Genomic DNA, 21,373 nt, shown 5'->3' with positions numbered 1-21,373 from the left:
TGCAATTCGAAGATAACGAGCGAATTGATCACATGGAAAACGCAATGGCTGTCGCTGCAAAATTTAATGAAATTCTAATAAAAATATCAGTGTATGTAACAGTAGTAAAAAAAATATCGCCAATGAAGAAAACACGTTTTTCTTCGCGTGCTCCATCGAAAGTGCATTGTAAACTCCAGACTCTTTGAAAAAATTCAGCAGTTTTTGATCAGGGTCTGATTCCTAAAAAGTTAAGGGATTTTCCTCCGCTCCAAGAAGATTATTTAGCTCGCAGAGAGTTTTCAAGGGAGCTTTACAGGAACTTTTGATGAAATAGACAGCAGAGGCTACAAACTTCCATCGTCTGCCGGACATATGATGCCACGAGCTGCAAAACCCAGGAGACTTTTCATCCCAGCTCAAGCTGGCGCTGGTTTGCATTATAGAAAAGAGCGGTCGAGAAACAATACCTCGATGCGGTTTCACTACAGCCAACCGACCGACCATGCATGGTCGGTCGGCTTAATTAACCCGTTGCGGTCGGGATTGCTCTGATGGTTAATTGCATAATGTTTGCTGAAGAGCACATTATTTTCATTAAAATGCAACGAAATGATTTCAATTCATGAGTTATGTCAATAAATGCATTTCTTGAGCTTATAACAGTTGGCGTAAATCATTATAATTGTTATTGTGATAAAAAGAAAACAGCACAAAGTATTAAACACCTTTTTCGGCATCAAAACATGAAGGCTATTCATCTTGGCTTCAAGAGAAGTAAGGATACCACATTCGTTGCACCGTCATCGCAAGTCCCACCACCATTATTGCTCCCAAAAGCATCGTAGCTCCCAAAAGCATCGTAGCTCCCAAATCATCGTAGCTCCCAAAAGCATCGTAGCTCCCAAGATCATCGTAGCTCCCAAATCATCGTAGCTCCCAAAATCCCAAGATCATCGTAGCTCCCAAGATCATCGTAGCTTCCAAGATCATCGTAGCTCCCAAGATCATCGTAGCTCCAAGGCCATCGTAGCTCCCAAGACCATCGTAGCTCCCAAGATCATCGTAGCTTCCAAGACCATCGTAGCTCCCAAGACCATCGTAGCTCCCAAGGCCATCGTAGCTCCCAAGATCATCGTAGCTCTCCCTAATCATCGGAGCCCCTGCAGCCGCCGAAGTTCTCACGTCCATCGTAATAATTACAGAATACTTTTGTGCCGTGGCTCCTCGCATTCCCAATTATTCATATTATGTTCCTATATAGCGCCATTTACATGAATCGGTAACGGAGAGTTAGTTAGTTTAGTGGCCACACGTTTACTTGTGCTTCAGCTATTTAGCTATCTCGCACCGAAAGTCATGTTAAACATCACCAAAGAGGCGGAAGGTTTCAATTATAAAAAGTTTCTCAAATCAAAAATAGGTCATCACCCACAAGGGGTGGAAGGTCTCAGATGTCCAGCCCTCTGAAGCTGGCTCGAAAGAAGCAACGTTAACATCTCAAAGAGACGAAGTGACAAGGAGGGACAGGTGAAAAGCAACAGAAACTTAGACACTCAACAAGATGTCGCTTACACGGGACGTCGACCGCCCGCACGAGAGACAGAGAAGGGAAATGTAAGGAATCCTACCTACATAATAACTTAATGTAAGGAATCCTACCTACATAATAACTTAATGTAAGGGATCCTATCAACCCAATAACTTAACCTCCACAACTGAGACCCGCGGTCAGACACCGCGAGCTCAGCGGTGGGGCGCTCAGAAACAATCCCCCTAGGAGCGCGAAATCCCATAGGACTTCTGACGCGCACAGACACGCGTCAGAAGTCCCCCTGAGCAAGGGGTCGGTAACGGAGAGACAACCAATTAAATTATTATTTAATAAAAGACCAAATTCTTGCAAACGATTTTTTTGCGGTACTTCGAATTCATATACAGAGCCCATCACTCAAAATCTGAAACCTTTTCGACAGATCAAAAAAATTTACTTCGCTTTTAAAGACGGTCCTTGAATTCGGAAGTAATTAATAAGAATCCAGGCAAATTCATGGGCTCAACACACGACTAGACTTTTCATGCGCTCAATATGAATCGGGACAAATTTGTAGATCGAAAATTACTTCAGACTGGGAGATTGGGATTCGTGAAACGCTGTTTATACGGACTGTCAATAAAAACAAAAAAAAATCATCCACGATGAAAAATCATCCCAAATCATCCACGATGATGATCCCCAATCGTAAATCAGACGCAAATTAATCAGTATCAACGTCATACTGGGCCGTAACGAGGCCGTGGATTTCTCAGTGTCGTTGTAATCAATTATAAGAAGTTGGTGGCGGGCGGTAAGTTGGGATAGCACGTGAACGCGTCGTAAATCTTGGTGTCGTAAAAACGCCTGATTGATGCGACGTAAAAGTTCCGTGATTATACCTAAAATGCCTGACTTCCTGCATGAACGACTTCCGCAATAATTTACAAGTGAAGATGCGCAGTAACTCCGGGCATGTCGGTCGGAGGGAACAATTGCTGAACTTGAATAAAAAATTGCAGAATTTTGAATGCCATCTAATATCTGTGTTTTAGCCAATTAAGCACTTCAGCTTCGGGTTTAATTTGTTCAAACCAAGTACATTTAATTCAGCTAAACTCGCAAGCAGTTGGCACCACTAATTACTCGTACATATATCTTTGCAATAAAGGTGTCGCACGATACCTCAGCGAGAAAACCGTACCTGACAGAGCATCCATAGCGGCTACAATTTGCTAAGTATAATGTTCATTACAATATTTCAATTGACTGAAATCAAATTGACTACATCAAATTATTAACAAATTACTTCCAGGAGAAAACATCAAGTGGACTGGACTGTTTACTAATTGTGAATTCCACCGATTTTTTGTTAATCACTGATGTTAATCAGTAAGTAATTTAGAGGTATCAAGTTAACACGTGAGTCAGTACTAGATCCAAGACAACTTTATCCGAGCTCTCATTTAAAGTTTGGCATGTGCGAGGAACACAAAGAAAACGAAGTATACATGGCTTAAATTTTCGAAGGATATCACATTCATAGATTCATAGACTCGTGTTGACAATACGAGACAAAAAATTGAATAGGAAAACATGCAATCTCAAGAAGTGAAGCATATATGGACGATATGAAGTTTGATTGGGAAGGCTAAAAAACTTCTCACGCTGATGGCATCCGTTGGAACACAAAAATTGTGTCTAATTAAATTGTACGCGCCGCTCCAGTCACATAAATAGACAATAAAGTTCTGGAAATATGCAGAATGCAATTGAGATCACGAAGATCTCTATATTAATAACGTGGTGTGGAGCTCATGTTCTGCGAAATTTTTTTTAATTATTGGTTACAACAAAATTGTTAAATATCGTCTGATTTCAGTAAGCTCATTGATGCTCAAAGCTCGCAATGCTCACGTTACAGCTAAAAAAAATCTCAGCGCTATAAGCTGAAATCAGTTGACGAAATTCCAATCAAGAAGGAAGCGCTCTCAATCAAGAGCTGCTTGATCAGACTCGGCAGGTCTATAGCTTCGGTAATTGAGCTCGCCCCTCAGCTTCATCTCACACCAATTCCCTATCGAGTGCGATTGATTTTGCCTGAAATTGCAAGCCATCTGATCAACTTACATGAGCACAGCCGGAGCAATCCCTTGCGATCCTCAGGCTCTGGTCAATAATTATTAAATAACTGATAAATGAAGTTAACAGATAACTGGTGTATTAAGATAGCATTATAACTGGTGCATTAAAACAGCAATATAACTGGTAGATTAGAATAGTGCCATAACTGGTAACCTGAAATGGAAAACTATTGCTGTTTATAGGTGCGTTTATAAGTCCTGAAACGCGATGATAATTGTTCATTCCGCGCTCGACAATCCTGAACCAAGCATTTCAAAATAAATAGCGCACCACACGATCGATTATAATTGAAATGAAAAAGATATTTTATTGATAAATATATTTACAACTACCCGATGATTTGAAAGTGGATCAGCTTCTATTTGGTTGTTGACGAGGAAATGCTTGGTCAAATTTATAATTTACCATTTTGAATGTATTTCTGAAAAAATTATAGATGGACTGTTTGAATGAACCATGAAAAATGCATGGCAAATTCCACTTATAGTTTCAAGAAACCAGGCCGTAACCCCACCATTCGTCAAATGATTTGAAATTCAACTAACCATGTGACTTTGAGCAAAGCTTTTACGCAAGGAAAAAATCGATGGCTTCACAAACAATCTCATCAACCTGCACGTAGGCAAGGCCGTTGTTCTGTTAAAACGTCCAATACGAGTGCGTTTGTGATGGGATTGCATGAAACAGACTGTGAGAAAAATATTGCAGTGACAAACTTGACAAAGGATAAGGGTGAGCCAGACCTGTGAAAATAAGAGTTCAAACTAAGTTCTTCAAATATTTCAAATATGCAGCAGCTTCTCGAAACACTGACACAACACATCGCAGGGAAATAGGGCAATTAAGTACAAGCATTTCAGAAATAAATTTATGCACCAAAAATCGGATACTAATCCCATTGAAAATCTCTTCAGCGGTAAGCTCTTTATTTTTAGGAATCATTGCAGAGGATGACACAGCTAGTGCCTTCGTAAAAATCATTAAGAATCTACTCGGGAATATAAGAATGAAAAAGAAGCAACTATCTCACAAAACATGGCTATACAACCGAAAAATACGGTCATTATAGGAGTGAGTCTTAAGTATGCAATAACATTTTAAGAAGTAAATAGCCGAGCGTGAAAAATATACATTTGTAAGTTCCAAAACAGCAAAATATTTACGCGAGGCCGACGGGACATTTTTCTAATTGCCGAAGGTAATTTCATTTCGAGCCATTCGTTAAATTCGATGACTTTTTCGGCAATAACAGTCCATCTCAAGTAGTTAGTTCGGCAGGCATTGGCAATAACATCTGGAAATTCATTGCCCAATCAGATGCCTTCTAAATTTACTTCTTGGTTAACTAACTTGCTAGCATATGAAAGTGGCACTAGAGCTAGGCCGTTTGAAATCGTCATCTTACAATTTTAATTAACTCGTAATAATTAGAGAAATTTAATCTGAAGACTCCTCAAGTTTTAGTATCTAAACTCTACATTGATAGTCTCATTTATTCGTTCCATTTGTTTGTCCAGTTAACCAAGTTAGCCCGTAAGCGAATTATCCAGTCATGTTGAGAGACGATCATGGCAAGTATCCCGGTCAAAAGTCGAGGGAATTCCACAGAATATTTAGTATCGAGCAAGGCAGTTGGCAGTGTGGCTCGAACGATGTACCATCCCATTGAAAATTCGATTGGTTAACACTCAGTCGTACATGTGATCGTCGAAAAGTTATGCAAGTGCGACCATATGATCTCTACGGTTGGTTCGGTCCGACTCGCCCACAAAGAACGCGTAATTATTTGCATAGGATATTTTGCGTGCCAACTATAGGGGGTGAAGCGCTTAGCATAAGGGGAGCGTTTACACTAAAAATTAAAAGAAATTACGTTTTCCGTGTTTTCATCTCATTTTGTACGTAGAACTATTAGAAATCTGCAGCAAAAAAAAACTGAAGGCCATACCTGCCATTGTTTTTTAGTGAGGCGGTTTTGAACTTTTATAAAATGAACATTTGACAACAATCATTTATGAAGATTTCTTTAATTAAGTCTGATTTTTTAGATCATTATTGGCGCAGATTGAACTGTTTTTGAGTTTATTTTGTAGCTACGGAGAAGACGCGTCGATCGCAGCCTACTTAATCTATGTGTAGACTTTAATTTTTTGCACGAGGCAGTTTAGGATATTTATAAAATGACCATTTTATAACAAAACTACAAATATTTATTTACAATAGTACTTATAGAACATTTTTTCGTTAATTGCGATGTGTTTGGGCTCACTTTGAAGCTGCAATCGAGGCACGTTAAAAAAGCACCAACAATTGATTTGCATGCAATAATTTTTGCTTAAGGCCGTTTTGAACTTTTATAAATGATCATTTTATATGAATAAATCTATCAGAAAATCGAATTTATAGCTTATTATTCGCGTTAAACTGAACAGAAATAAGTCAAAAGACGCGTGATGCTATCCTCAATACGAGTAAGTGGCAATGGTAGAATATCAAGCAATTTTTAGGAATTTTCTTCTTTTTTAATCAATTTACTTCTTTGGCTCACCCTGAGCAATTATAAATTCCAAACTGCGCCATCTAAAAATCAATCTCCTATGATTTTCAAGCTACAGCAATGAGAGACATATTCGATTCGGATAGACCATATCTATAGCGACTCGAGAAGCCAGTATTTCTGATGTAGAAGCCCTTTCTCTGAGTTGTACATGGTTTGAATTATATATTAATATAAATAAGGGAGAGAACTGATAAAAGTCGTACAAAAAAATCGAAAAAGGGCTTATAGTCTATAGCTACTCTTTTTTACAAATCGAATGATAGGTCTCTTGATGTTGTAGCACATGAATTGAAGAAGATTGATACAGGACCCTTTTTTGCCGTTTTCTATGCATTTTACGTTTTCTTTTATTTGCCAAAAAAATTCATATGAGCGAAATGTTTTCTTTTAGTGATTTACATACGTATAAGAAGTTTCAGAAAGATCGGCCATTTAGTTAAGGACATAATTTTGAGGAGAGACGCTCTTTGAATTAACTGCTACCAACATCCACAGACAGAGAGAATAGCTGTCAATAACACAGAATCCTTAAATATTCACATAGTTTCAACATTTGAAGTATATGAGTTAGCAATAGTTCTAGTTTGTACTTAATTTTGTCTCGAACAATTCAGAAAACTCAAAATAATCCATGAATGCTTGACGAGTAAAACAGCAAATTTCTTCAACAGACAATTATTCAGCTGCACTCGTATCATGGGACAACGTCATCACGAGCTCCGGGACGGACACATTGTTCCGATCCAAAGCATTGCCACGTTGAATGTTACATGTTCTGTGCTTCGAGGAAATCGCAATGGAATCGCAAGTAAATTTCTTCCTCCACCAGACTGTTACCAGACTGTTTAACAATACAGAAGACTTATAAAAATTAATGCCTATCCAGAGAAACAATCATTTTGGGCTTCTTTCCTCCGGCCCACGGGCACACCTATATAACATTTCCCCGCTGCATGGTGCCAAAATGACTACCATACAAATTTGGCAAATGCTCTTGCGAACAATGATAAACTATTTACAGATATTACACGCAGTATGCGGCAGTAACGAATATATATAAACACATGGCTGCGTGACTAGCACACGATGTTCCGAGGTACGATATTCTAGGCAGCGTTTTATAGGCATACTACATATGTATCTTGAACATTTCCGAACAGCCATAGTATGACTTCAAGAATAATAACGAAAGAATTACGATTGATAAACCTAATAAATGGGCTACAGCCGTAACAATGCAGGTAAAATAAAGAGAAGTGTCAGGCAGCAGCCAACTATCGTTCGTGCCTGATGTCAACAGGCTTTATTATACCTCCATTGTCGTCGGCTGCCAAGAATGAGGATGTAAATGAGGATATATGAACGTTTTATGAAAGAGGAATTTCTTGAGGACTGGAAGCGCACATGGAAATCTTTAAGAAATCGTTCGAATCAGGAAATTTCCTAACCCTTCGTCGCTTAAGTTCACAGAATGAAATGGATTTCCATAGAATGGGATAGATTTCCCTGGAATGGGTAGATTTCCATAGAATGGGATAGATTCCATCGAATGGGATGGATTTCCATAGAATAGGATAGATTTCCATCGAATGGGATGGATTTCCATCGAATGGGATTTTCGCTTATTCAAATCTCACCTGCAAAAAGCAAGCAATGGAATTTTATTAGCTGTATTAAATACCAATTTTCATGACTAACGGATGTTCACACATGACTATAAAGTTCGTTCAGTAACACATCAAATGTCCTGTGTGAATCGCTATAGCGATGAAGGCATTCGAGACAATCGAGAGCGTATATTTTACAATTATGACCAGAAAAACGCAGCAACTTAAGTACACGATACTTACAATCCCATCGAGTGAGGAACATAACAAAGTATGCCATAGCCTGCAGACATGATGAGGCGCTTGAGTCCCTGACTTCCAAGTCCTAGCATACACTAATGCTCAACGTGTAAATTATCGTCCGAATTAAAGATTTATTTTTTTTACACGCCGCTCTGTGAATAAAGTATAAGTAGTTTTAGTCGGACCAAAGTAATCTGTATAAGATCTGTACATGCTTCTAAATGTACAAGATGATTAAGTCAGGAAATTCGCAAGCATCGAGCGACCCACATGGCTGCGTGCTCTCGATTGCAGACTGGGTCTCACTAGTTATAGCGTGGAGCGCTAGTTTGTTTGCCACTATCATAAAGTCTGATAGGAAATCGAACATTTTGCAATGCTTCACAAGCTTTACAGTTGTGCAATCGACAAATGTCTTCAAAACTTTATCGTGTAACAAATAACAAGACGCTTAAAAAATATTGAAAGCCGCAACGCGCTATCGAAACGCTCAACATCTTACGTATCGCGATATAAATATATTATTTATCTTGAGGTAGTTAGTTACATTTACATAAAATGAATAAAATATTTTGGTATCTGTTATCACCTGAGATTAATGCATCAGAAGGTCCTACAGTAAAATCCATAAGTTAAACATGCGTTAATGTGGTAGCTTCCGTGGTAGACAATTGGTCCGACAAATATCGCTCAAAAATATTAGCTTTAAGAGAGTTGCTTCAAAAACAGAGCATTAATTATTTTACGAAAAAGAATAAAAGTGGAATTTTAAATTAACAAAATATCACCAATATGAAAGAAATGCAAAGGGAAGTTATAACGCTCACTTTTACTAATTGTTTCCAGCGGATAAGGAAGCGCGCTCGGCACCGAATAATTGACAATTGCCCTGTCAAGTAATGAGTCGTCCCATCTGTACTGCTGTAAATTCTTTGTTTAATACACGCATCAATATTTATGTGAATTTTTTATGGTATTCGCATCAGTAATGATATAAGTATTTTTATAAAACAACTCATCATTACCATCCACAGTATAATCATGATAACGTCTTCGCTAACATATCAATACTGTAATTTTTTTAATTAATTTCTGTGACGGTTACATTTCAAGCACTAACTTTTACAATTAATTCAAAAACAAAATTGGTCATCAGCGCATTGCACGAGTACTCTTTGCCTTTGCTCATCTGTCAACAATGGAACTCTTAAAAATGTTGGATGTAAGATACAGACATTGATTAGACTTCTCAGTATCAAATTCATTAAGCATTGATAATAGTTCAAGGTAAACATGTCAGGAGCTCACACAAATCTGCAATAGAAGCTAAAAACACGCACGTGGTTAAATGAACGAGACAATTAGCAAAATAATTAGTTCCCTTACACCTTGGATACAGGCACAAAAATGTTGCAAGAGTTTATCTAACATTGGTTTAGTGTTTTCATTAACAAATTAATGAAACAAGCTCTACGATTATTAATAAATTATTTAAATCATTGATGAAGCTGTAAGAAACAAAAGTGAAACAAGACTCCGCCAGAGATAATACCACGAAGAGCGTCTTCCAATAATTGAGTTTTAGTAATGAATACAAAACTCTAGAAAATCTCGAAACATACAAGTAAACTATCAAACCTATTTGAAATCACCCAAATAATATGAAAACAGGCAAGTTATTTTCTTAGAATACACGAAATTAAAATACTATTACAGAACAAAACGAACAAAATTAATGCAGAAGAACAGCTAGCTTGAACCGAATAGAAGCCTTAAATCAAGTTTTGAGAGAAACAATACAGCCGACAACGTCTGGGTTTACGCGAGAAACCCCGAGCTGCAGCGCGAAAGAACGGATATCCCGCGCTTGATAAGCGTCCCATGACACTCGTCCTGCAGCTCAAGCGCGGCCATCACGTATAGTGACTACAGAGGACATAGACGTAGACGTAGTGACTTCAGAAGATATAGGTAGACATAGACGTAGTGATTACAGAAGACATAGGTAGACATAGACGTAGTGACTACAGAAGACAGAAGTCGCTGGCGAGGTGCGAGCTTTGTCATTGTCGAGGGCACTCGAGCTTGGTGATCTGCATCGGCAATTGATCAAGTGTATCAAGTGGCACTCTGGTGGATTGCGTCGAGTTATATTCGGTTAGGTGAAAGATTTAGATACTTTGTGAAGTCACTAGGACACGTTAACTGCATATCACATGTTAAAAGAAAGACAATCAATAAATTTTTTAATGAACAATGATAGTACAAGTATAATAACGCAAACGTCGGCTTGGACACCGCATCACCGAGACAAGAAAGCAAAAATTGACTCGCTTCCAAATTATTTGACTATTGTCAGGTAACTCGACTAATCAAGTATAATACACAAAAGGAGGTATATATTTTATGGAATATTGACAATTTTTATTTATGTGTGATTGACAACAAACTTTCGTGATTTTCATGACGAATAATAAAAAATCATTGCGTGAATAGGTGCGAATATGACGTGATAGAATAAATTGTATGGGTGATAATAAATTTTGAATATATTCTACATATTATACGTAAAAAATTTAATAAATTTAATTAATTCGTTGCAGAATTAATTGATTCTAGAGAAAATAATTGGGAATTTGAAAGTACGATTCTAATCCATGGTTGATAACTATAGTAGGCACAGTTAAGAACAAATAATTAATAGACAAATTGGGACTTTCTTTCTAAAAGCGCGTATAATGCAAAATAACGATTGAGTTTAAAAACTTATCGGCAGTAAATCAAACGTGTCAATGATTTGCTGAAAAAAAAATTCATATCCAGACAACTTCAACTTACATAGAATTTGAAGACGAATCTGAAAAAAATTCATCTCCGGACAACTTTCACTTAAATAGAATTTGAAGACAAATCTAAAAAAAAAAATTCATCTCCAGACAACTTTCACTTAAATAGAATTTGAAGACGAATCTAAAAAAATTTCATCTCCGGAAAAATTCAACTTAAATAGAATTTGAAGACGAATAACAAACAGATTTTTCTTTGTATTGATCGAGCTCCTTGACTATACGCGCGGGCAGAGGATGGAGCTGCCGTACAAGAGCCCCGCGCGGCGCAAGAAGAGCACAGTCACGCCGCCACAGTTTGCCTTCATCTCAGAGGTCGAGGAAACTTCTGCGACCACCCGGCAAACCTGGGTCGACGGGGACTTCAGTGAGGGGCTGTCGGGTGAGTGCCTTCAGTGAGGGGCTGACGGGTGAGTGCCTTCAGTGAGGGGCTGACGGGTGAGTGCCTTCAGTGAGGGGCGGACGGGTGAGTGCCTTCAGTGAGGGGCGGACGGGTGAGTGCCTTCAGTGAGGGGCTGTCGGGTGAGTGCCTTCAGTGAGGGGCTGTCGGGTAAGTGCCTTCAGTGAGGGGCTGTCGGGAGAGTGCCTTCAGTGAGGGGCTGACGGGTGAGTGCCTTCAGCGACGTGCATGCCAACTACTTATTTATTTCTTGAATTGCAGACTTCAATTAATTCGTTTTCGGTGCGCGTTTCTCTCTCATGTTGAATCACATGCTTTAACCACGCAAAATTATTCACTGTTAAGCCGACCACTTCATACATTTGATATCGCAGCCCGAGAGGCAGCAATCACGGCGGTAGAGAGCAGCTAAATGCAACCATCAACTATTCAGGAGATCGGGCCAAAATAAAGATACAAAAATTAACTCGAGGCTCCTAAAAGTTCTGGAGCTCGGAACTAAGTTCTGAGCGCAAACAAGGAGGCAGATTTTGTTAGCTCAAAACACACTCCATACTTTGAGCAAGAGTAACGCAGCGCGGTGATACTTTAACTCTAGAAATTGTTACCATGTTTAAACTTCTGCTCGGAAAACATAAAAATACTCGTGAGCTAAGCCCTTGATGTCTCTTCAATAACAAGTCTGCGGCGTACCTCATAACATAACGAAGAATAGGATGAAAATATGCCCACGTATTATAACCGTCACACTGGGATACGAAATGATGCAGGAAATAAATATTAAGACCAACGAAAGCTAGTATTCAAATAAGATGTTTGATAGGCGAGATCAGGGAAAATATTCATTCTAAGAAGCTACGTATATGGTCGCAGGATCGGAAGAAAATGTATCAAAATCTTTACATGCGAGACCGAATATTATTTAGGCCTCAAGCTTTACAGGCTAGACCGAGTATTATTTAAGCCTTAAGCATTACAGCCGAGACCGAGGACTATAATAAGTCTTAAGCTTTACAGGCGAGAACGAGGACTATTAGGGCCTTATAAGCTTAAAAGGCGAGGCCGAGGATTATTTAGGCCTTTGGCTTTACAGGCGAGACTGAATGAAATATCTAGTCTAAGGCCACCCAGGCAAGAGACAGGTATATTTAAAGTTACATGTAGTAAAAACCTCGTACCTCGTTGTAAAAATAATTGTGTTCTCACTAGCTGAAAATAGTAAAATACTACCTGTATTTCAAGCGAGCCTCGCCTGGCCAAACAAACACATTAGGAGTGCTGCAGGGCCAGGACCTCAACTGAATGCCGGTACAATTCTATTCAACTTTGGTAAACTCTTTCCTTAAGGAAAGACTCCAACCATCCCGGTGAACGTGAGGAGAAATGAACTGAAACAAATTCGAGGAATATAATAATTCTACATAATTCAGTTAAACAGGTATCATGTCATTTAGAAGTTTGAACAAAAATTTATGTTGAGAGTTAAACATGCCATATACCGTAAGATTCCAAAAACACTAGCTACAACTTATCCAAACAAATTATACAGTCGTCAATTAGTAGATTCAATGTCTGTCAAATTATTTGTTAGCCTTCATAACATCAGCGACATCGCTAATGTTGCAGGAACTCTAATAGCTCTAAGCTCGGCACAAACCTATTATAGCGACTTTGGCCATCGGTAACTTTTTTAATACTGTCCACGACAAAGTGCCTTCAGTGAAGAATATCAATCTTGGCAGTGTATGTAGTATGTACATTGTACAAAGACGGCACTTGGTATGCTCAGGCTCTGAATTACAGCATGACGATAAGACTCCTCTTTCTTGTGAACCAAACAAAGTGAGACGTGCATTAGTCAGACATGACCGTCTTACTCCTCTAATAACGCAGCAGAAAGAGGCAATATGCTATAGCAAATTCAAGTGTTATCGTGTCATGCACGAGAGCGATAAATGAAAACGTTTATGAACGCTAAAACAACAAGTATTTTTTGCATCAGGTTCAAACACCTGAAACGCTCGAGTTGATTCCTACTACTAGATTAGGAAGGGAAACATTGGGAAACTGTTCAATGTAAAGGAGTAAAAGTAGACTTATTGGTGAATCCTTGAAGCCCGCGACTTTAGTGCAATATTATTACTTTTTTTTTGGTTTAACACAAACTTTTAAATTAATTATATTTCAGGGAAGCGATGGCGTAAAAAATGGCCTAAATAATTAAAGAGTGAGATTAACCCTTGGATGATAGAGAGAGAGAACGTTTAAAGATAATCATGCAAGTTTAAACTGAAGCATAAATAATTGCAAATCGTATATATTTCAAGATATAATGTACGAAGGCCAAATGGTGGAGCAATTTATATAGTATAAGCGATATATTGACAGCAAATTGATTTAATTAGGTTCTGATGTAAACTCAGTACGTGAGACTCGGTTTTCGAAGTTTTGTTTAATTTCAGTTTTAACTGCGACTTTTCCAAATATTCCAGTGCAAGTAAAATCTAACCCCCATTAAAATAAATTCACCGGAAACATATTTCAAGCACAGGAAAATTTTCTTTAGGGGCAATAAGACAACAAGTTAACAAATGGACATAACCAAGTGCTCATAATTAATTCAAAGCACTCAAATCACCGAAAATAGTTCCTCTATGAGTCTATGCACATGCACATATGTTAAAAATTATCGTTGCCACAGCTTTGATGAGCATTGAGCACTACGTGTCAAAAGAAAGAATATAATATAACTGTTCCTTAAATTTAACCTCAAATTAATTTTCAATCAGCTTCAGAATTATTTGGATGAGCTTTTGCAGAGTATGAATGCTTTAATTACTTTTTCAGGCGCTGGAGGCTCGCGCAGGAGCGAAATTCCAGACGCGGTGATCATCTTTCGAGCGGTGGACACGCAAAGCCTGGAAGTGCTGCACACACTTCTGGACAATAGGCCGGAGTTCGCAAACTGCCACGGCGGTATGTTCCACATGACGCCTCTGCACTGCGCCGTTGAAAACGGCTGGCTCGAAGGCGTTCTCATGCTCGTAGAAAAAGGAGCATCGGTGACTTCGCGTAATCAATACGGCCAAACTCCGCTCCATTACGCAGCAGCGCGAGGTAAATATGTAATACTCGAAGAACTCTTGAAGAGAGGGAACGTAAATTTGATTGACGCTCAAGACCTTCGAGGAGTGACGGCACTCCATGACGCGGCCACAATGGGGTCCCGACGGGCAGTGGAGGTCCTGCTCGAGTATGGCTCCAACTGCACTGTTACAGATTCCAACGGCCAGACGGCCCTACATAAAGCAACCAAGGCGGGTTCGGTGGAATGCGCCGCGGTGCTTATGAAGGCCGGTGCAGATCTACTTCAAAAAGACGACAGAGGCGTCACGCCCAAAAGATACTTGAGGGAACACCCTGAGTATTTGGAAACTTTGCTCGATATGGGCATCATCACAAGCCCTAACCGGCAGTCTGGCTTCCCTTTGACTTTCGACTTTTCTCTGTTAGTTGCGCCGTACGGGATACAGCAATGTCGGCTGCTTGAGAACTTTGCAAAGACCGACTCCAATTATCTGCTGGCTCATCCACTTGTGCATATACTGCTTCTGGTCAAGTGGAGGAAAACAAGATTAATTTTCATGGGCTACTTATTATTTTTTACTGTGTTTGCAGCCCTGACTTACACACTTATGTTCGACCGCTTTATTTGGTCAAAGTGTACACTGAACAACCATACAGCCTACAACCAAAGAGCAAACAGCCGAAGAACCAACAACTTTACAGCAAACGACCTCAAACTGCCCCTCAAATGTGAGACCATCGATGATGTGCTCGGAGTGAAGATAACGATGATCTTTCAAATGTTGATCTTCACTGTAGGCCAAGTCAACCGGCTGCGCAAGAATGCGATGAGTTGCATGAAGTCGCTGACATGGTGGCTCTTGCTGACCATCATCATACTCTGCACCGTCATCATCGTCCAATCATGGGCGAGTCCACAAGAGAGTATGTGGTGGGAGCATCACGTCGCAACATTCATCATCATGCTCGAAGGAACTCAGATCCTGCACTTACTCAGCAAGTTTCCTTCCTACGGCATTTATTGGCTCATGTTCATCAGAGTGGCAGAGATGTTCCTGCGGGTCTTCTTCATTTACTTATGCCTACTACTCACCTTCACAACCACCTTCTACCTCGCGCTACACGACTTGGACAAAACCACGATATTCGGTAACTTCGGCCTCACGTTCCTCAAGAGCTTGACGATGATGGTGGGTGAACTAGACCTGTCAGATATGAAGGACAGCTTGGAGCGACTCCCTGTCACCTCGCACATTATACTCATACTCTTCATCTTGCTTATATCCATCATCCTCGCTAACCTGCTTGTTGCTCTCGCAGTCTCCGACATCAATGGACTACGCTCTATTGCCCACCTAATGCGACTCGCCAGGTTGGTTTCATTTATTGATAACTAAGATCATAGCGAAGATAAAATTATGACGTCACGTCACTAAACTTTAAAATAATAAAACTTTAAAATAATAAGTCATGAGGTAATATAAAAACACTAAAATATGAACGACTTTTTGCATACAAAGTCCAAATAAAATGAATATATTCACTGCTAAAATAGAAAAATTTCAAACGAGAGTAGTTCATCAATTGGATCATATAAATGACAACAAAAGGTATTATCAGTATTTTTGGTAACTTTATTAGATATTAGTAGCATTTAAATACCCTGTAAAATGCGCATGCAGATATGTTTAGTTAATTCGACTTTCAGCTTCGACTTTTAAAAATTGTTCACGCCCTGTAATGAGATGTAGACGATACCAGCACAACTCTCATCACAATATAATAATAAACTGGAGACCCTCGTTTTAAGCACATTGAAAATAATATTTTTACGGATTTTATAATGTTAACGCTAGTTACAAATCGTGATCTACATTTAAAATCGGCAGTATGGTGGAAGCGATCGTGAGCATCGAGCAGTTGTGGGACTGTCCGGTGCTCAGATATCTCGCCCAGATCTGCTACTTGCCTACGCAGAATATTCAGGTGAGCTACTAGCAATGTACGTTATATTCGCTTCTAGGACTGAACTTTTTTGACCAGAATTTTTGTGTTTTGAACTGACGATGGAGCTGGACTCCGAAACGTTTTCTCTTTTAAAGATATGGTGAATTTTTGTGGTATTTTCTTTGTTTTTAAATTCCTGGTTATATTCAGATATTATACTTATTTTCTCAGGCTTGTACCAATAATGGTGGTACAAGCAAGGAAGCTTTGACATGAATAATTATTTCTGCAGAAGAACTATAGTTGATAAATGCATATATCAAGATTCTAGAGAAGGAATGCATCCGCCTAGACAGTGAAAACTGTGAACGCCAAATGTGATTGTAAGCTAGAACGTGAGCACTAAAACTTGACTTTTTTATGCGTAGATTCAATCTCTTGCCAATCTCCTCCTTTCGGCTGGCAGACATATAAATTTCCGAAGCTAATGCATTCATATATGGCCAGTTCTGTAAAATATTTACTACTGATCATTCTTCTGAATTTTACATATATTGAAGGCTCAAATCGCAGTTATATAATTTTTAAATCCGGTAGAAACGCTTTACAGTTATACGATATGTGAAATTGAACATCCAATCATAATGGGGAAAATTGTCTACCCTCATTCTAATTCCAGTTAATTATATCAATTCAAGAGATATTGTTTCTTACGCGGGATTGCGGAGAAAGCGTTGTTTTAACGTCTAGGCCTTTAACTTCAATTACTCTTCTTTTTATTCTAAGCATATATACGAGGTGCTGCAATGCATGGAACTATGGGAACGTTATGGTTGATTGACAGCGAAGGATAACGTAGCGTAGAAAACAAACCCTGGACGTGGTGGGTCGCTTTGGGCGGAGGTTAAGGTAACTTTCCCGCTAAAGGCAACCCCAAATGTGACAAGTTTCCCGCTGAAGGGTTATAAAGGCGAGCGAAAAATTCTCTCCTGGACACAACCATACGAAGTGCAAGCCCTGGAATAACATGCGTGCGGATGGTCATATAAGCGCTACAATCTATATAAAGAATAAGAAAATCGACCCCAGAACTCCATTTCTTTTAATTTACTGTGGTTCTAAAAGAGAAGAAGCTAGTTAAATCTCCGTCCACCAAATGATACCTTAATGTTATTTTAACTAGACTCATAACTGCCTACTGGAATACGATAATACAATTAAAGGTATGCAAATTTGACCGATTTCAGAGCTGTGATGGAACACGAGATCAAAGATGAACTTTTCCAATGAGAAACCTTACGAATCTCAAAAGAAATTCACTCGAATAGAACTAAAGTTTTATTTCAAGATTTCTTATTTCGAAATAACATTTTTATCAATCACAAAAGTTTTAAAATAACTTCAATTTATTAATTAAGATTGCCGGCAGCAACGATTAATCAATTCAAAGCGGCAAAGCGAACTCAATCCTATTGATATCAGTATAAAAGCGACTGGTAAAATATGAAACGTTTCGGTGCCTAGAATAACACGAAAATTGTTGTAACGCGGTCTATATTAATCGTAGGGGTCAACGACGAAGCAGGAGTCAAAATGGGAGTCTTACGCCATAATCGAAGAAAACTGGAACAATTAAAAGTTTCTAAACCACTGGGGTAATTTCAAAGATAAATCACACCTGAATGATAATTACTCAATGTATTCACTGCATTCAATCGCGAAAGATGTGTAATGCAAAAACTTCAAATCGAGACATAATCTTTTGATTTATAGAGAGTCACTTAAACAACCATGCACGAAAGGAAAAGAGACTTGAAAACCTGAATCTTCTCAAGAAAAAGTTGGCAATCCAACGGAAGCTAACGGAACGTATTACTGGGGTTAGAACAGATTACCTTTGGCCGTTTTTTTCGACTATCTAAATGGCATCGCCAGGCCTATGCGGTCCCTCATTACATATGCCCGAACAAAATTTCCGTTCTCACAAGCCCACACAAAGTTTGGTGCAATCCACATCGCAACAAAAGGTCTTTTCCTAACACAAAAAAGCTCAGAACAAAAAGTTTTGTAATGTAATCTAGTAGAAAATAACCGTTACGGTCGAGCGTTAGGATTGTCGTGTGACCGGATAATTAGGTTACGATTGAAAAAGTTGTAGCCTAACACTAAGCTACGGCAAGGCTATATTGCAAATAAAAATGGCTCACCAAGCACAATATTGGTTTCTTTTAGGGTTCAAATAGTCTGATAACCTCATAACCTTCACATGAAATTGAATTTTCTCCCAGCAGCACTGATATTGTTGTCTTCCTTCCTAAAGAACGACCGTGCCATTGAAGTGAAAGTCGGAGATATGTCACATGAGAAAAAATTTCTGCGTTCAATGTACGATAGTAGAGTGCACTGGAAAAAGTACAAAAAAGTACACACTAGCTTTTGTTACTCATCATCAATTCATTATAAGAAAGATATTTTCTCACCATTAAACATATTTTTCTTTACAAGTAACATACCGCTTCAGAGACCAAATCTGGTCTTGCCTAATGACCAAATTTCCTTCTCCAAAACCCCATGGAAAAAATAAACTGAGTGAAGAAAAGTTCGGCTAACGAAACTTACGGTGGCGCTGATTTTTATTACCTACCTAGGTAATGAAGTCAAATGGTTCCAACACCTTAAAAAATATCAACAGTTAATGAGAATTTATAATAATACAGGCCACTTTTCTGAACCGCGGAAGATCCATCCTTGGCTGACCAAGTTTGGACCATAAAAAGTACAGTAAATGCTATTCTCCACTCAAAACTCGTACTTTGCTTTCAAAAGTTTCAGAGCAGCAAAAAAGAAGTTTTTCTCATGATTTCTCAAATTTTTCGCAGTTCCGCTTGTGGCCACGCACGGACCAACGCCATCCCAAGATCGTCGTAAAGTTGAGCGAATCAGCGATCCGCAAGCCTTCGTTGACGCGGTATACGACAGACAAGTCAACTTCGTGGTTCGTGTGCTGCTTGAACAAACTTCGATCCAACCAATACAGCGTGCAGATCTCAACATGCATCTTGGAAAACCTCCTGGACCGTCTCGACGTCAAAGAAGGTAACGGCAACAGCAGACTATCCGTGAAGTTCAGATGCCTCGGCCCATCCTCAGGAGGACGCAAAATCTCGGCCGCGGAGCTTGTCTCACGACGTCGCCACACGCTATGCAAATCAGGACCGTTGCAGAGGAACAACTTGTCTAGGAGAATCCGCGCGCCCAGCAGGAAAAAGAAGAAGTTTGATGTTGAGCCGCACCCAGAGCGATTTTAGTCCATGATGCGAGGTTTGAGAAGAGGATTGGTACTTAACCACGACAGGATTTACGTATTATCGTAAGAATACGAACTAGGGGTAGAAAAGAACGAATCTTATTTATTGCTTATATTTAATATTATCTTATCCATTTTAGATATAAGTAGATAGACTATAAAAAATAAATAAGAAAACCCCTATATCTTGAATTAAAAAATAAAATTAGGGCAGAGGTACAATATCAATACTAAAATTAAAATTCTAACTAAAAGAAGTTACCTACTAAAAAATTTACGCAAACAATTTCTATTTTCATTGAATTTTTTCTTTATTTTTATTCCAGAATAAAATAAGTGTTGTAGTAGTAAGGAATTTATTCAGCATTGTGTTGATTTTAAACAACAATTCAAGCTCTCAGTAAACTCTGATCATCCAGTGGAAAATCTAAGGAATGATGTAATAATGCAGAGAATAATACGCATATTCGGTATCCAGATAATGATAATGACGAGGGCACCACTAAACTGCATTACTGACACCATTACTGTTACAATAAAGTTGATCCAAGCGACAAAATACATTATTAACCAAATAGGTCCCAGTTAAGTAGTGCCGCTAGGCGAGGGAGCATCGATGATTATTTTCTTTACATAATTCGCACGAAGAGAGAACTTAGTTTCAAATATGAAGTTTTACAAGTTGTTAATTTCAATTTCATATAAGAAGTTGTGAAATTGTACGAGTTATTAATGAAATTCTGTGTACGAGACAAAGAATTTCATTAATAAATAAAGCTCTAAGAATGGCAAAAATGCATGAAATCCTGGTTACACTATAGAGGCTTTTAGGAACGAAGCAACAAACTGTATTTATACTTCGATGAAATGAAATTTTTATTCCACCGCGATGTCAGAATTTGTACGATTTTCATGTAGTGGCTGCAAAATATATACGTACGCCGTCTATGCATTAATGAAAACGCCGAAATAGGTGATGTTGATAACATTAATAGCAATGCGGAAAGCTTACTGAATGAAATCGCTTCAATTAAATAAAAGGATGCATTACAAAAACTACGGTAGCCTGTTTCAAAGGATTTTGGGCAGTTATAATTTCTAACACGCATTCTATTTTATCAACTCTGGTAATAAACAGAAGCATTGCCAATAATATTGTTCCATTTAATAAAAAAAAATTACTGCTCTAGTAAACTGGAAATAATAACACCCATATATTATACGAACATGTTATACACTAAGCGCCTATAATAAAGTTTTTGTAGTGAACTAACTATTTATTTCCATTATCTCGGAATTTCAATTTCATATCTTGAAATATTTGGCAACCAATATCATCGATTTGTATAAAAATTACAAATCGAAAAATTACTATGCAAAGTCGTGAAATGTTTCAACAAACGCTTCAGAAATAACCTTGAAAACATGACAGAAATAACCTTGAAAACATGACTCAAAATTGCAAAATTAAAGCAAGTTAATTTTCTTGGCAAATATTGATCTTTCACCGGAGCTAATATGACTTAAACTGTTCCGGCGTCAAGCCATTTTCATTTTGAATCCTTACCGCTGACAAATTAGGAAATCGATTAAAATCTCACGATGTGCAGACATAAATTTTGAAAATGAATATTTATCAAATTAATTAATTGATTATTTCGATGAGCAGCATCAGCGATGAAAATAATTTCAAAACGACTGCGTAAAAACGAATGTTA

The 21,373-nt window shown here is 38.5% G+C and overlaps 2 protein-coding genes across 4 annotated transcripts in view; one reads left to right on the top strand and one right to left on the bottom strand.

Moving 5' to 3' along the window:
• The window catches only part of LOC108667415 (potassium voltage-gated channel subfamily H member 8), a 152,245-nt gene that overhangs the window by 93,754 nt on the left and 37,118 nt on the right, over positions 1-21,373 (bottom strand). The gene's annotated exons all lie outside the window — the stretch shown is intronic.
• Positions 10,001-19,860, top strand: LOC108667431 (transient receptor potential channel pyrexia). 3 transcript variants are annotated; one of them, XM_018154454.2, is made up of 5 exons: positions 10,001-10,427; positions 11,149-11,296; positions 14,162-15,773; positions 16,291-16,387; positions 19,228-19,860. In XM_018154454.2, exons 2-5 carry the CDS (start codon positions 11,152-11,154, stop codon positions 19,654-19,656), a joined length of 2,283 nt encoding a protein of 760 aa, XP_018009943.1. In that variant the 5' UTR covers positions 10,001-10,427; positions 11,149-11,151; the 3' UTR covers positions 19,657-19,860. The 3 variants fall into 3 exon arrangements, with proteins under 3 accessions (XP_018009943.1, XP_047735615.1, XP_047735614.1); XM_047879659.1 differs by having other exon boundaries at positions 10,001-10,444; XM_047879658.1 differs by having other exon boundaries at positions 10,001-10,444; positions 11,145-11,296.

The sequence above is a fragment of the Hyalella azteca genome, unplaced genomic scaffold, assembly GCF_000764305.2.
Source record: "Hyalella azteca isolate HAZT.00-mixed unplaced genomic scaffold, Hazt_2.0.2 contig3573, whole genome shotgun sequence".
Lineage (NCBI taxonomy): Eukaryota > Metazoa > Arthropoda > Malacostraca > Amphipoda > Hyalellidae > Hyalella > Hyalella azteca.
Note: the sequence above shows the minus strand (reverse complement) of the source record. Positions and strands in the feature narration are given on the sequence as shown.

What these genes read in the sequence shown, in the direction of transcription:
- LOC108667431 (XM_018154454.2), top strand. Translation starts at nt 11,152, where the DNA reads ATGGAGCTGCCGTACAAGAGCCCCGCGCGGCGCAAGAAGAGCACAGTC. An exon ending in CTTCAGTGAGGGGCTGTCGG is followed by an intron (nt 11,297 to 14,161) that starts GTGAGTGCCTTC and finishes TTACTTTTTCAG; the next exon opens with GCGCTGGAGGCTCGCGCAGG. An exon ending in TGCCTACGCAGAATATTCAG is followed by an intron (nt 16,388 to 19,227) that starts GTGAGCTACTAG and finishes AATTTTTCGCAG; the next exon opens with TTCCGCTTGTGGCCACGCAC.